General features: G+C 63.7%; 1 protein-coding gene across 1 annotated transcript; it reads right to left on the reverse strand.

Moving 5' to 3' along the window:
- Positions 1-270: 270 nt before the first annotated feature.
- On the reverse strand, positions 271-15733 carry PIK3R2 (phosphoinositide-3-kinase regulatory subunit 2). The gene is made up of 15 exons (XM_065422031.1): positions 15394-15733; positions 8839-8931; positions 8111-8173; positions 6819-6950; positions 6446-6647; positions 5566-5651; positions 5060-5165; positions 4711-4809; positions 4037-4217; positions 3051-3176; positions 2432-2574; positions 1966-2142; positions 1535-1606; positions 690-860; positions 271-501 (listed from the first exon to the last, which is right to left on the reverse strand). Exons 1-15 carry the CDS (start codon positions 15731-15733, stop codon positions 309-311), a joined length of 2184 nt encoding a protein of 727 aa, XP_065278103.1. The 3' UTR covers positions 271-308.
- Positions 15734-16050: the final 317 nt, after the last annotated feature.

Raw genomic sequence — 16050 nt, forward strand, 5'->3', positions numbered from 1 at the left:
CAGCGGGGGGAGGGGGAGCAAAAACACCCCCGGGGAACTGCGAAGGGAGAGATGAAGCCCCCCATAGCAATTAGCCTGCGACTGGACTCCTCCTCGGAAAGGCTGAAGTCACGAGCGGCTTTTACACCCCAAGCCGACGGCCCAGCATTGCCTCCCCATCGGCCAGCGTCCAGCTGGGTTTCTACTGCTGAGCGAGCGGGACACCAGGAACAGGTCACGACATCCCCCAGGCTCTGGGGGGCAGACAAGGGACAGAGCCGGAGCCTGGGGAGGAGGTGGCGGCAGCCATTGTGCTCTGCGTCAGTGGCTCATCTGGCAGGTGGCTGGGAGAGGACCGGGTAAGCCAGCGTGACATTCAGGGAGTCGTTGTGCTGCACCAGGGACATGTGTTTGTAATGCAGAACCAGGTCCTTCAGGGATGCGTACAGGTTGTAGGGCTCGGCAAAGCCGTAACCGGTCACCGTCTTGTAGATCACACAGTGCTTGGTGTCGCCGTCCACCCTGCCGGGGAAACAGAACCACACAAGTCACCGGGGCTGCCACCAGGAGATGGGGACACGAGGCGCCAGGGACCCCTCCCGCAAGCCAGGCAAGACGAGAGCGGCCCCCACTCCCCACCTCCCCCAGGACTGGGGCTGGCAGTGGGAGGGAGAACCGCGGTGGCTCTGCAAGAGGGGGAGGGAACTCACACCACAGAGCAGGCGTAGCAGCCCTTCTGACTGCTCTCGCGGATCAGGAACGTGCCGTCGCGCTTGCCACACAGCATCTCCTCCGCCTGCACACGGTTGATTTTCCCCACGTACCAGGTGCGCTCCTCATGGTGCGGCAGCTCCTCCTCATCGTCCATCATGGAATACTGGCTGCAAGGCAAGCCCGGGGCTGAGCAGACCCTTCCCCCACAGGGTGTGCGCCCGCTGCTGGGGGAAGCTAGGCCAGCTCCGCTCCCCCCCCCACCCCCCCCAGCTACGTCGCTATGCAGGAGCCCCCAGCCTAGAGCAGTGCCTCCCCAGCACCAGCACCTTCCCAAATACCCCTCTGGGCCTTTGAACCTTCCCCATGGCTCAGTCCCCAGCCCCCTGCTCCACCGGGCACCCGAGGCATGCAGGGGGCTCTCACGGTAACCTGAGGGAGGCTGACAGCCTCAGGGCCTGGTATCAGCTTTGAGCCTGCAGCCCTCAGCCCCTGCCACGGAGGCACCTTCAGTGCCGACACAAGCCCCTGAAACATGGGCAGCTGCATCACGTCTCGATACCCAGTGAGAAGGAGCTCGACAGCCAGCCTGGGGCGAGCACAGGGCTGGGGACCGCGAGCTCCTGCTCCTGCTCCCAGCCATTGTCTGGCTGCGCGTCCCTGCCCCGCTCTGCGTCTCAGTTCCCCCTTCTGTAACACGGCGCCGGGGGTGGCCGTGTGTGCAGGGCTCTGCACTGCAGTAGCAGAGCGAGGCCTCGCGGGGGAAGCAATGCTCGGGTGACTCCACTCAAACCCAGGCCAGGCCGGAAGGACTCCGAGCAGCCCGCAGCGCTGGGACACTTACTCCTCGGTCTCGTTCTTGATGCCCAGCCATTCGTTGATTTTCTTCTGCCGGGCCCCTTTCTGCGTCAGCCACCTGGGGGAGGAAGACGAGAACTGAGCGATTTGCAGGGCTGGGAGAGGAGCAGCTTTTCATCCCGGCCTCCTTCACAAATTGATCCAGCAGGGGGCAGCATCCCCCATGGAATGAGCCAAGCAGGCAGGATCGGGGCCCAGGCCGGGGATGCTGCAGGGCCAGCTGCCCCTTGAGCCACAGGGCAGGTGCACCGGGGCCACAGCCCCGAACACGGCTGGAGGCCCAGGCGGGCGCCAGCGAGCAGCAAGGACAGATCACGACTGGGGCTACGGAGGCGATGGCAGGGGCTGCTTCTTCCGTCACTCCCAGGCCAGAGCCGGGAGCCGGGGCAGGGAGAAGGGGCCGGCAGCGGCACCTACACCAGGTACTGGTCCCGGAGCTTGCGCAGCTGCATGAGGTCCGGCTTGAGGCTGTTCATGCGCTTGTCGATCTCCCGGTTCTCCGAGGCCTGTTTCTTCAGGTCCTGCTCCAGCTTCATCTTGCTGTCGTGGATCTCAGTGACGCGCGACTTCAGCTTCTCGGAGTTCATCAGGATCCTAGGGGGGGAGAGGGGGGCACAGGAGTTACGAGCTGGGGAGAGGAACCTGGGCCCGATGCTGGAGCCAAAGGGGAAGGGCTGCCGGGCAGCTGGAGCCGGCTGGCGGAGGAGGAAGGACTGGGGGCAGCTGCAGCATGGTAGGGCTGCTGGGTGACAGGGAAGTCACGCAAGCAGTTTGCCTTGCAAAGGAACTAGCCCTGCTCCGTTCAGGCCCCGCCCATCCCCGAGGCTGGGGCGGAGATTGCCCTGAGGCCTGTGCCCCTGGCAGCGCCAGGCTACGCCCTCACCGCTGCACCTCCTTCTCATTGCCCTCCCGCCGGAAGCGCTCGATGTACTCCTTGCTGCACCTCTCCTGCGTCTGGCACTGCTCCTCGAAGATCTTGATGGTTTCGTTGAAGGCCTCAATCGCCGTCCTTTTCATCTGCAGCTCCTGGGGAGAGGGGGCACGCTGAGTGAGCTGAGGATCGGGGCCCAGCCCAGTCCCCTGCCTTCCCAGCAACACCCCAACCTCACTCCACCCCTGGGCTGTCCAGCAATGGTCCCATCCCCAGCCCAGCCCTCCCAGCCTGAACCTTCCTTGGAGGTCCTACAGCCCCTCAGCGCAGCCCCTCACTTTGCTGATTCCTCCCCCTTCACCAGCAGGCTGGGTATCTGCACCCCAGCACGTCTCTCCCAGGGCTCTCCAGGGCCCATATCACCTACAGAGCAGGGCAAGCCGGCCAGAGCTCAGGCCACACTGGCAACGAGGAGCCGTGCAGGGTAACACCCCTGTGCTGGCTGGAGTGTTGGGCAGAACGGCAGTGGAGGAGGGGACATGTGTGGCCCCGGGGTACCCGTGAGGGGGCGGGCGTGTGGCCCCGGGGTACCCGCGAGGGGGCAGAGGGGGGGCGCGTGGCCCCAGGGTACCTGCGAGGTGCGCGTATACTCCTCGTACAGCAAGTCGTACTCCCGGCTCTTGTCCTGGTATTGCTGGTGATAGACCTTCAGCTGCTCCCCCACGGCCTCCACGCTGTCCTCCTTCACCAGCTGATCCTGCCACACAGAAGGCCCCAGGGCGAGTCAGAGCTGGGCACTGCCCTCCCACCCCACCCACCAGCTGTGTGGGCACCGCTGCACTCTCGCTGCAGGACATGGGGCAGGCCCACCATGCCAGAGCTGCCCAGGAGTGAAAGGGCCACAGGTAGAGGGAAGGAGGTGGGGCGGGTCCTGGGGCAGGGCCAGGATCGGGGGAGCTCCCGGGGCACCAGAAATGATGAGACACCGCAGGGCAACGTGGGGCCCTGTGCCCGCCTGCGCCAAGCCCCGCCTCTTCCACCCCGTGGACAGGACAGAATTACCTTGCAGTGGGAGGCACCCAGAGGCCCCATAGGCAGCCCCAGGGCATAGGGCCTGCCCACATATCCCTGCTTGCGCCCCTCAGCAGCCTGGCCCAGCCCCCTGCCCTACCTGTGACGTGGCCCCTGCTGACCGGCGTCCCACTATCCAGGCCATGCTCTTGCCCAGGGGATGGTTTGGGCAGCCCCAGCTCCTCCACCCTGGCCACAGCCCTTTGGACATCAGCGTCAGGCTGGGGCTGAGTCCCCCGCGGCTCAGGGGATGCAGCTGGGCCGGGAGGCGCGCGTCCCAGGACACCATGCAAATGTGGCTCCCCTTTCCCCTTGCTGGCTCCCTGGCCAAAGAGCGTCCTCTGGGCAGCCGGGCCTCACACGCGCCAGGGAGGCGGGAGGATCCGCTGCCAGCTCAGCCAGGGACCTGGAATCCAGCATTGGCCTGTTCCCAGGCCCTGGGCACGCCCACTTGCCATAGGCATGGCTGGCCCCTGTGCTCACACGGACAGCGCTCAGCGTGGGGGGCAGCTGTGGGGCTCAGAACACGCCCCTGCCCAGCCTGACCTGCTGGTACTTGGAGATGGGGTAGAGCAGCTTGCTGTCCAGCTTGGCGTTGTACTGGGCCAGCGACTCGTGCCGGTAATGGTTAATGAGCTCCACCACGGAGCCGAAGGTCAGGGGCTCCGAGAAGCCGTACTTCCCCTCCCGGTGGAAGATCTTGATCAGCTTGTTGTTGCCACCTTTCCTGCGGGGCGGAAGTGGGAGCAGGGAGCGCGCTCAGCGCCAGGCAGAGACCCCCTTGTGACATCCCCGGGGGACCTGCCCCCGTGCTCCGGCCATGGCAGGGCTCGGAGCACCCAGCACTAGCCTGGCCGATAGGCGTCCCCTCAGTCCGGCACCAGGGAGTGATGGAGGCTTCGCACGGGACAAGGACAAACCTCCGCCCCCCCCCCACGCGCACACTGCATCATTCCCCCCCCCAGCCCCTCACAGACACTGGGGGAGCGGGCGAGCCTGTCTGGTCTGGAAGCTGGCAGGCTATCGGGGCTGCAGCCCTGCCTCCACGCTGGGACTCAGAGCACCACGAGCCTGGGGACACATGGGGCTCAGGGCCCTAGTCCTGGGGCAGTGAAGCACCAGACAGAGAGCATACAGCGGGCAGAGCCCGGCCAGCCACCCGGCTCTACCTAGCGGCCCAGCTGCCCCAGCCCAGTCTCGGGGGCTCGGGGCGCACGTACCTCAGCGTGAGCGTGTACTCCCCCTGGATCTTACTGGAGGCGTCGCGGACCAGGAAGGTGCCATCCGGCGTGTCGCGCAGCTTCTCGTTCACCTCCTCCCTGGGGAGCGGACAGGGCACCAGTGGTCACAGCCGCCAGGGTACGACCCACAGAACCCACCTCGCCCGTGGGGGGCTGGAGCGTAGGGATTAGTCAATCTCACCCTGCCCGACCCCAGCCCTGCCCCACACATCCCCAAACAGGCCCCAGCAGTTAGCAGCTCCCGGGGGTCTCACAGCTCCCCAGGGCTGGTGGGGGGCGCTTTCACTGGCCCGCTGCCCAGGGGAACGCAGCGTGAAGAGCCCGGTACCTGGAAATGTCGCCCCAGTACCACTCCGCCTCCTGCAGGGGCGCACTGCTCCCATTGGCCAGGCTGGCTCCACCGGGCTTCGGCTTCGAGGGCTTCGGCGGCAGAGCTGCAAGAAAGCTGGGTGAGCACTGGGGCCCCGCTCCGGCCAGGATCTGCTCGCCACCCGCCCCAGAACCGCACCCCACACCCTGCTTTCGGGCTGCCCTGGCACAGCCCCAAACGGGCACCGAACCGCATTGGGGCTGGGCGTGCCAAAGGCGCCACCTCGAGAGCCCTCCAGCAGCACCCACTCCCGAGTGCCCCCCCAAGCGTCTCTCAGCGCGCCGGAGAGACCGTCTCTGCGCCCAGACCAACGCGGGCCAGTTCAGTGAGTGCCCCGCGCGGTGCCCGTTCTGTGACGGGGCTGACGGGAACGAGCCAAACAGCCACCTCCTTCCTAAGCCACCCAGGAAGTGACCAGCGGCCTGGAAGGACCCCAGGGCATTGCAGCTTGTGGGGCTCAGTACCTGGCGGCACTTGTTCCGGCTCCGAGTCCTTCGCCTGCAGAAGCGTCTCCAGGAAGAGCCCTGAGAAATCGGGGCTCAGCTCTGCACTGCAGGGAGACAGGGACCAGAAATCAGCACCTGGGAGAGATGCCAACAGACCCGGGAAGGAGGCATGGCGGCAGGTGCTGGGCTGTAACCTGAGCCAGAGGGAGGCGGGGGTTCATTGCCCCAGCTCCCCCCCCCCCCCCACTGGCTCTGGGGTGCGCTCTCAGGTGAGCAGTGCAGCATGCTGCATTATCCAGACAGCCTGTAACCCTGGGCTGGAGAGGGGAGGGAACTTCATTCTACTGCTCCCAGCTCACCAAGCCTGGCCCACAGCTAGCAAGGTGCAAGCTCCTTGATAGACAGACGCAGGGTCTTCCCCACTTTCTAGTCCCATCTCTGCCCGCAGCCTGTGGCCCCAGCTCTCCACTCCGGGGGTGAACAGGAACCCAGCTGCGGGGTGGGGCTGCCAGAGGCCATGGGGAGGTACTGGCTGTTACAGTTTGGGCTTTGCGCCCATTGCTCACAGCCCTGCTGGAGATGAGCTGCTGGTAAGTCAGGGTCTCTTTACAGACCACCAGCGAGGGGCTGACCCCATTCGTCTACCCTTGATGCTGGTGCAGGAGGCAGCGCGGTCTGGGTGTGATGGGGTTAGGTCAGGGGTCACTGCCTGCAAAGCATCACCATGCAGGGGGTTGAGTACAGGGCCCTCAGCTGCACTCCGGGCTCCTGCACACCCCTAGCTCAGAGACCCGGCCCGTGGCGGCTGGCAGGCTGGCTCCTGGGCAGAGCACCACCAGCCATGTCTTGCTCTCGCCCATCTGCCCACTGGTGAGACACAAGCCCCCAGCCCACGTACCTGGTGCCAGGTAGCCGGAGCAGCAGAGGGCCGAAGATCTCGCCCAGGGCCCGAGGGTGGAGCCCGTTGCTCTCGGCCTGCTGGGACACCTTTCCCAGGTGGCGGAGCAGGAACTGCAAGGTGAGCAGGTTCTGGAGAGGGACCGCAGGAGACTCCAGCGCCAGCAGCAGCTGCTTCCTGCAGCTCTCTGGCTGCGGGATCTCTGGAGAGAAGCAAGACACACGCTGGAAGGGCAGGGGCCAGGCCTACCTCACGCTCCAGCACTGTAACCCACCTGCCTCTGGTGCACCGGGGTTAATGCCCTGGAGCCCATCAGTGCCCTCCCCCGCTTCCTGCCCGTTAGCTTCCCCTCCCCCGGCAGCCCAGCCCTTACCCTGCAGGATGCGCAGGATCTCGCCATGCACCAACGACGGGACCACGGGAGCAGGCAGGTCCTGCAGGAAGCCCCGCAGCGCCTCGCCCAGGGAATGCACGTCGAGCGGCTCCACGTCACCCAGCACCCAATCTGCACAAAGCAAACAGACCCTCACAGCGGCAGCCCCCGGCGGCTCCCTGGCCAACTCAGCTTTAGAGTTTCCCCAGCACGGAACATGGGGGCACGAGGGGCCCCAGAATCCACAGCAGCGGCTGCTGCTGGGGCACAGCAAGGGGGTGGCATATGGGAGGGGTCTGTCTCAGGGCCTGGCGCAGGGCAGAGCTGCCAAGGACAGACACACTCTCCGATTCCCATCCCCAGGGGCTCCCCGGCATCCAGGCCTCACTCTGCGACACAGACGGCAGCGGCGCCGCCCCAGCCCGGATAGGAGCCCCGCAAATTCCACGCGGCCCAGTGCAACTCCACTGGCATGAGCACAAACGCTCGCTCCTCTACTCACTCCCAGCAGAGAGCCCCAGAGCCTGGCTTTGCTTGGCAGGGAGCGGGCGTCGGGCAGGCCAGAGACTCCCTGCCCCAGCTGGTTTAGGGCCTTTGCACGTTTAGACCTCTACACAAGGAGGATCAGGCAGTCCTGGGGAAACACAGCAGCAGCAGCGACCCCCAGGAGGCTGCACCCCAGTCCGGGGGAGAGCAGGGAACCATCTCCCTGAACCTGGACCCCGAGGGCCCAGCCAAGAGGGCAGCCGGCACAGCGAGATCAGCTGCCATTGCAGCTGCATGTGCAGGAAGTGAGCAAACGGCGTCATGAGCCGGGAACCCGAGTGACATGGCTGAGCTGGGACAGCCTGGAGCTGAGGAAGCAGCATTTAGCCCTTTGCCAGGGCAGCGTGGGAGCATGGCCATCAACACGGAGTTGGCTGGGGAGGGGACGGGGCCCACCACGCTCAGTGTGTAGCAGGAGATCCAGGAGGAGCTGGCTTGCGACATCAGCTCCAGGCCCCGTGACCAACGAGCAGAACTTGTGTCCACGTTCCCTTGCACAAGGCTCCTCCTCCTCCTGCCAAGCTGCAGGAAAGTGCAACCGCCTTGAAAGCGACACTTGTGTGCAATTACACCAACACAGCAAGATGGGCCCGTCCTCTCCCATGCAGCCGGCTGCTGGGAGTTACGACTTGCTGAGGACAGAAGACAAGCTTGGCCTGGATTTCATTACTGCTGGCGCTGTCACATCCACTAATCTCATCCATCTGACCCAGCTCGCCTCCCCTCCGTACAGAACTGGTTCTTACCGGTCTTCAGTGCTTGTCTCAACTCCGAGCCAGACGTCCTGTATAACATCTCACTGTCTAAGCCTGTGGGAAGTGCAGGACGGTTTATGTTAGCTCTGTGAATAGAGGCAGCCACTTCAGCAGTGCTGATAATCTCTGAGCTGCAGCCACAGCAGTTATTAACCCAACGCTAGCTCCCAACCCACCAGCCACGTCCCAGCAGATCAGGGCTTCAGAGTCACGTCAGCTGCACCAGGGTTAACCAGCCTCCGATCAGGCTGTTTTAACAGACTCTAGAGACAGAGCGTTTGCCGTTTTCCCGAGGTGACGGCACAATCTGTTAGGTCCCTGACCACTAGTAAACCCAGGCTAAGTTCTGGCCTCCAAACTAGCCACCCACCAGCCCTGGACTAGCATAGGATTCCTGGGCCAGCGGTTGCCAAGTTGGGCCAAGGGTCAGTGCCTGGACATGCTGCGTATAGCTAGGCACATGGCCACAGTCCCATGGCGAGTTCACACTGTGGTGGCACCAGCTGGGCTGCCAGGGCGCAGACCCGTCCTGGTAATGAGCCTGCCAGGCTGCCGGGATGTCCGGCTCCCTGCCGCCTGCCGGGCATTCCCAGCACAGCTTTCCAGCGGCTAAGCGGAGTAGCTGTGCCTGGAGGGAGCCTGGCAGAGAAGGGGTTAATAATGGATGCTGCCCGTTTGCTCACACGGGGGCTCAGGACCCCAATCCCCTCCCCTCTCACCTTTCTTCTCAATGGCTTCTACCAGCCTCAGCAGAAGTGGGGGTGCGACTTCAGGGGGGGTGAACTGCTCCACCAGGTCTGGGAGGAGCCAACCTGATGGAGAGAGCAGGGGAGAGGGGGCAGTTAGAGCCCACGTAGCACCCGACAGCCAGAGGGCTCTGCCGAGGCTGCAGGACTAATTCTGACTGCACGGCTTGCTTCTAACCCACGGCACCGGCTTGGTGGGCCCGCAGCCAGTGGGGGGCCGACCCACACGCTCCAGCACCCAGGAGCAGGTCGGCAGCTGGCTCCTTCAGCAGGGACTCCGCAAGCCAAGGTGCTGCAGCCCACCCAGTGCCCTGGAGAGAGGGAGCGTCTCATCCTGTCCAGGGCCTGGCACAACCAGGCCCTGATCCTGGCTGTCCTTGTGCTAGCAGCAAGCCAGGGGCCTGGGAGGTGCCCCGCCGGAGACCTGATGGAGGGCTGGGGGAAGGATGGCAGGGAGGGCCCCTGGGGGGAATTCGCACACTGCGGGGCTGGTGCTCAGGGGAGGGCTAAGTTACTTTCCACTCAGGGCAGGCTGACTGGGGCGGGGGGAGGAGAGAGGGGCCATGTGGAGCCAGAGCTGCTGGCCGAGGGCAATGCTACAATTCTTTTGCAAGCAGGGATAGAATTTCCTGAGGCTCAGGCGTTTAGGAAGTGGTGGCGCACCCCGCGACAGAACCGGACTGGACACGACACTCAGAGGAACCAGACCCACCACGTCGCCCACTGAGCACAGCCCAGGCTGGGCCTGGGTCAGACCCCAGGTTTGTGTCTCTCCCGCTAGCCAGGGCTCACTGGTGGGAAGTTTTAAACTAGCAAAATTCTGCAATGGCAGGAGGGAGGGGGATGTTCCGGGGGAAGGATAAAACCCTCCCCTACTTCACTCCTTAGAGCCACGCACCCCCGTCCCAGCCAAGGGGAGGAAAGACTCATGAACTCCTGCCAGACTGAGCCGGCCAGGCACAGGAAGGGTTAATGCAGTATCCAAACCTTCCAGGCCCGGATTTAGGGCCTGGCCCTGGCTGCTAAGGGGGGGCTTGGCGGAAGGGGGGGGGGGGAGGAGCTGGCTGCAGGGAGCCAGGCTTAATCCTCAGATCCAGAGAGAATGCCATGTCAGCACATTCCTGCCCTTGATTGCTTGTTAAACATGGAAACTGGCCCTTTGCCTCCCCCAGGCAGCAGCGCCAGTGTCCCCGTAGGAGCTGCTACTCAGCACTCCCTGCAGAGACCCGGGCCCAGGTCCCCCCTCCCCCTTCCCAGAGGCTGGAGGATCAGTCAGGGGACCCCCACCCCGCTGCCCTAACCGCAGATACCAATTGATCGTATGACAGCTGCACACACCAAGGCTTGAAATCTAACCAGGGTGAGCTAGTTTGTGCAGAGTTTTCTCCTCTGCTTTCTCTCGCTCTGCTCCAGGCTAGGGCTGCACTGCGGGGTTCCAAGACTGTCCCTAACTCTGCTTCGTGTCTGCACCGTAGCTCACAGGAGTCTGTGCTCAGCAGGCGGGCCAGGAACCCCTGCTCGAGTGCTGCACGTCAATCGCAAGGCCTGCTGGGTACGCAGAGAGGTCACACCAGGCCAACTTGCCAGGACCCAGAGAACTGATGTCTGGAACCCTCCTCTTCAGTGAGGAAGCAGGGCCCACAGATATTACAGGTCTCAGCGTGAAATCCCCAAGCACGCTGGGCTCTGCAGCGTCTGCTGGACAGCCCGGCCACCTCAGAGACGCAAGCAGAAGGCTGCTGAATCGCAGGCCCCGCGGCTGCGTGGCACAGCCATCCCAGGGCCAAACAGCGAGTTATTGTAGGGATTCGTCCTTCACATGGGCAGGGCTCTGTGCTGGGAACAAGGCTGGTTACAGATGAAGAACACGGTCACTATTTGGGAGCAAGCCCATCACAGTCGCTGAGTCAGAACCTGGGTGTGTCAGGATGCTGCCAGACCCGAACACGGTTCCACAGGCTCCCAGCTCGCCCAGACTACGTGGGCTAGTGCTTGGCTTCACCATCTGTTACCGTTCCGAGCGCCGTGAACAGCTCGCAGAGCTCCCTGGCTCCTCACTCCCGTCCCTGGGAAGCATCAGGGCTAGAAATGGGAGATTTAGACCCATGGGAAAGATGTAGGGCATTAAAGCACTGCCTGCCTTCCCTTAGTGCATCCACACGCTGCTGGCACCAACCCAGACTCGGCCCCCGGGCCAGGGTCCCTGGCAGTCCCAGACAAGCTAGTGTGTTCTGTGCATGAATGCTAAGCCATGCCCATTAGTGTGCAGTCCAGACTGCAACCTGGGGCTGCTGCAGAGATGCTTCCAGGGCAAGGCCTCAGCTCCTCGCCTGTGAGATGCAGGCAGACCCAGCGACTCACAACACGTTCCCGGCTACAAGCTCTCATGCTCGGGGCTGCATTCACTGGAGCTATGCAGGGTCACAGTGGGGCTCGTCTCTCTGGCCCTCCTGGGCACCACGGGCTCCCTGCATTCAGCTGAAGCAGTCACCAGGTAGGTCCAGAGCTGCAGCGTCACCCCGAGCCCAAGCTACACAAGGCTGCTCACATTGGAGTCCCTCCAGGCTGTGGGTCCTGGCTGGCTGAGGACCTGCCTCCCACAGCCATGAGCACTGCTGCAAGGGGTGGGGGGGCACTTCCACATACAGTCCCTAGCCAGAAACGTTCACACGCTGCCTGCCAGGGCATAGCCACACCCGAGCCCGCTGAGCCCTGGCGTTCACCTGGCACAGGGCAGCTGCCACTTGTTGCCCATTTCAGATGCTGAGCCCTCACCCCAGACCAGGAACGGCTTGTGACCCTTCGGTTTTAGGGCCAGGAGGGGAGAGAGAGGGGTCGCCCCCGACCATGCCCGCTGTGTTCCCAGGAAAGGGGTCGGCGCGGCTCTCCAGTCGCTCAGCACTGCGTCTCGGCAGGGCTCTTTGTCAGGGGCTAGTTCAGTCCAGGAGGGCACCGCAGTCCTGCCAGCTGCCTATGGCCGAACGTGGGACCGGCAGAGACCAAGTGCCCAGGCTGGGCGGCACTAAGTGGGCTCTGGGGTGGTGACCCCGGGGGGGCTGTGCTCTGCAGCCCACAGCACCTGAACTCCTGGGACACCGACGGGTTACCAGGAAGTCCCATGACCCTCGGCACTCAACGAGGACGCTGCTGACGGCGCCGCTAGACCCGATACGCAGACTTCAGAGGCGTCTCCGTTGTCGTGCCCCTGCCGGAATCCTCTCAAGAGTCCAATGTGCCACGGAGACGTTTACTGGCACCTGTCCGTTTCCAAAGCTGCTGTGAATCTTGCAGGGACCCCGCCAATGTTACCGAGCCTCACCGCTCTAGGGCAGGCCTCAGGGGACAGGATGCAGTGCTCACACAGCGTGCCTGGCACTTTCTGCGATTCCAGGCCTGCTGGGGACAGGGAGGCCGCGCTCGAGGCTGGGTGCCAGTGAGGCCAGCACAACCCGACCTGGGCTGGAGGGGAGCCCTTGGACCTGCAGCTTGTGACAGGAGGAGTCGGGCCGAAGTCTTTGTGGCAGCCCGACTGCCTGGCTCAAAGCCACCCCCCTGTAGGAGCATTTCCTGAACGCCCCCCGCTGCACCCTCATGGGGCCCCGCAGTGCACATGGCCACGCGGGGAACGCTGCCCCCAACCCCACACAGCTATCCTCCCTCCCTAGGCACACACCGAGATACAGGTTCTCCTGCCACCCAGAGCCACACGGCCCCCTGCAGAACAGAAGCGCCTTCGAGGAAGGGGGCAGCACCGAGCGCACGGAAGGGCAGCGCTCCAAGGGTCAGCGGGAACCTGAATTCCTGCTGCATGGAATTCAGGTCCATGCTACACCCTCAGGCCCCTCGCTACACCCTCAGGCCCCTCGCTACACCCTCTCCCAACCGAGACGTGCTCCGTGCGGGCCCACAGCTGCTCTCCTACCTTCCCCTCTGCCTCCCCCCCCACCTCCCCACACCAGACCCCCGCCTTCCTCGTCCTCCTCCCTCCCTGCCCGTCCTCCCTCCATACTGCCTCCCCCCCCCCCCCGCTGGACCCCCGCCTTCCCCTCTGCCTCCCCCCCCACCTCCCCACACCGGACCCCCGCCTTCCTCGTCCTCCTCCCTCCCTGCCCGTCCTCCCTCCATACTGCCTCCCCCCCCCCCGCTGGACCCCCGCCTTCCCCTCCGCCTCCCCCCCCTCCCCACACTGGACCCCCACCTTCCTCATCCTCCCCCCCCGCTGGACCCCCACCTTCCCCTCCTCCTCCCTCCCTCTCCCCACACCACCTTCCCCGCTGGACCCCCATCTTCCCCTCCTCCTCCCCCCACACCGCCTCCCTCCCCACACCGGACCCCCACCTTCCTCGTCTTCCTACCCCCACACCGCCTCCCCCCGCTGGACCCCCACCTTCCTCCTCCTCCTCCTCCCCCCACACCACCTTCCCCTCCGCCTCTCCCCCCCGCTGGACCCCCACCTTCCTCGTCCTCCTCCCCCCACACTGCCTTCCCCGTCCTCCTCTCCTGCCCCCCACTGCTGACTGTGCCTTCTCTGTTCTCCTCCGCCCCTGCCAGACCCCACCTCCCCCCCATGCCCCAAGCCAGTATTTTTTTTGACACATGAGAAGGGTTAAGATTTACACACAAACCACAGACTTGGGCTTTCCAGGCAGTTATTGGGTACTTGTATCACAGAACCATCTGGGACCCTGTTGTCCCTCGCCCTGGCCAGCTTCTCCCGAGGGAGGCAGAGCGGGTCACAGGTGCTCAGGGCCCAGGACCCACCCGCCAGCGAGACACGCCTGGGGGGAAAGCGCCCAGCCCTCACAGCTGCCCAGCATCCGATGCATCACAGCACTCGCTGGAGGAGGGGCCCAGCACCAGACACACAAGCAAGTCGCTCCGATTTGAAGAAATGCTTTTTCAGACAATGACTGCTCTGATCTTGCCCAGAGCCCGTCCTATGCATCAGCAGGGCCGCCAGGCATGCAGCCGGGAGCAGTGCCTGGGGCATCCCCACAACAGCCACGGGAGGAGAGGTAGGGGGGACAGGCCATGAGGGGAAAGCCTGAATCTCTGACTCTGCCAGGGTACGAGCGAGAGAAACCCAACCGGACAGGAAGGCTTTAGCCCAGAACAGAGATTCCTCCCGGCCTCCAAACCCAAAGCTAAGTGGAGAGAGAATCCCAGAATTGTAGCAATGTCAGGCTGGACAGGACCTGCACGAAGCCCAGAGCCCTTCCCTGGTAGGTGTTTGTCCAGCCTGTTCTTAAACCTCCAGTGAGGGGGGATTCCACAACCCCCCTGGGAACCTGGTCTGGAGCTGAGCTCCCTGACAAAGGTTTTCTTAACATCTGACCTAAACCTCCCTGGCTGCAGATCAAGCCCATTACTTCTAGTCCTACCTCCAGTGGACAGGGAGAACAACTGATCCCCTCCCTGTTAGAGCACAGGGGGAAACTTACCAAGCCCCCCCCCCCCCCCGAGTTTTCTATTCTCTACACTGGACATGCCCCAGGTTTTTACCCCTTCCTCATAGGTCAGGTTTCCTAAACCTTTTTTCATTTTTCCCATTTTCCTCCAGACTCTCTCCAATTTGTCCACATCCTTCCCAACGTGCAGTGCCCAGAACTGGACGCCGTGCTTAGCTGGGGGCTTGTCAGTGCCGAGCAGAGATGAACAGAAAAACATCCTTCCCTGCTCTTGGCTAAACACAGAGCAGCATGGTCAGGACATACAGCCCTGCACGCCAGGGCATGTGCAACATACCCACGCCCCAAGCGTGCCATCACAGTCCTAGAGTGCGGGCTCCTCTCACACAGACACAGCACTGCCGCCGAGGGGCTCCGGGGGCTGGCCGGCTGCACTGCACTTTGTGGCTGACCAAGTTCAAACCCAGCTGAAAACCGTGGGGGCAATGGTTGACGACTGGCTGGGCAGCGCACTCGGGACAGCCTGGCCAGAGAGGCGATTTAGCACCTGCACAAACTTGAGCCAGGGTGCACATGACGGCGCCTGCGGCTGGCACGGGATGCAGGCGCAGCAGCACTGGGATGGAGGGCGCTTCACCCGGATGGAAATCCATCCCAGGACTTGCATCTGACACAGCCCCCCTTGGATGCCTGCATCCCTTCGCCTTCTGGGATTAGAAGCCATGGGGTGAGGGAAAGGGCTCACATGATGCCCCCCAGCCTGTGCTGTGAGAGTGAAAACCCAGCTGAGCAACAGTGGCAGGCGCGGGCCCAGCCTGCACCTCCCCAGACCTGGGGATTTGATCACTAATGAATCTGCACTATCAGCACCTCCCGCACAAGCGGATTAACCGTCAGCAGCCCTGGAAGGCACAGCCTCAGTTTGCGAAGCGGGGCGGGGAAGGGGGTTGAGCACGAGGACCTACAGCTGGGACTGGAACCCAGGAGTCCTGACCCCCTGCCTGCTGCTCTCAACCCCACTGGAGAGGAGGAGCCTTCGCAGGCCAGGAGGAGGCAGAGAAGCTGTTACTTCCTTATAGCTTCACCTTAGCAAGACCCTGCAGTGCAGGGCAGGGCTTACCTTGCTCCAGCGCCTCCTGCATGCGGGAGGTGCTGGCCCCAGGAGTCGCTGGCAGGGGTCTCTGCACCCTGGGTCTGTGGGAAGGGAGGGAGATCTTCACGGGCCCAATGTACTCCACATAGGTGCCAGGGAAATCCCCTTTCTGCTTGGTGCGCTCATTGACGCCCGGGATCCACCCGATCTGGTTGGGCGTCTGCTCGTCTCCATCCTTGAAGCCCAGAGCCTGTAGGGCCCCTTTGCTCACCACCAGGATGTCCCCGGGGAGCAGGTCGATGTCCTCGTTGCGCTCTTTGCAGTACTGGTAGAGTGCACGGTACTGAAAGCCCTCGGTGCTGCCCATCTTCTCTGCTGCACAGGGTGGCTGAAGCCGGGCTGCTCGGGACGTCGGGCGCAGGCTCGGGCGCTGCTCTAGCCCTGCACCATTCTTTGTGCGTTTACCATCTTTGCACGAGCCAGGACGAGCGAAGCCTGGTGAGGACGGCCCCGCGCACGCTCAAGCTCCCGCACGCTGAAGTGCAGCCCCTTTTTCTTAACTTGAAGCCACGATTCAACCAAATTATGGAGCAGAGGGAGAATGCGACGAACATAATCCAGCACTCGTGACTGGGCATGCAGCAAAGAAAGGGGGCAGCTCAGGGCTCTGCAGTCCTAGGAGGG

This window comes from Emys orbicularis, chromosome 24 (assembly GCF_028017835.1).
Source record: "Emys orbicularis isolate rEmyOrb1 chromosome 24, rEmyOrb1.hap1, whole genome shotgun sequence".
Lineage (NCBI taxonomy): Eukaryota > Metazoa > Chordata > Testudines > Emydidae > Emys > Emys orbicularis.

Coding starts and splice junctions, on each gene's coding strand:
- PIK3R2 (XM_065422031.1), bottom strand. CDS start 15,733: ATGGGCAGCACCGAGGGCTTTCAGTACCGTGCACTCTACCAGTACTGC. Junction 6,951..8,110: donor GAGACAAGCACTGAAGACCG/GTAAGAACCAGT, acceptor TGCTTTGTGCAG/ATTGGGTGCTGGGTGACGTG. Junction 5,652..6,445: donor CTCCGGCTACCTGGCACCAG/GTACGTGGGCTG, acceptor GTCTCCCTGCAG/TGCAGAGCTGAGCCCCGATT.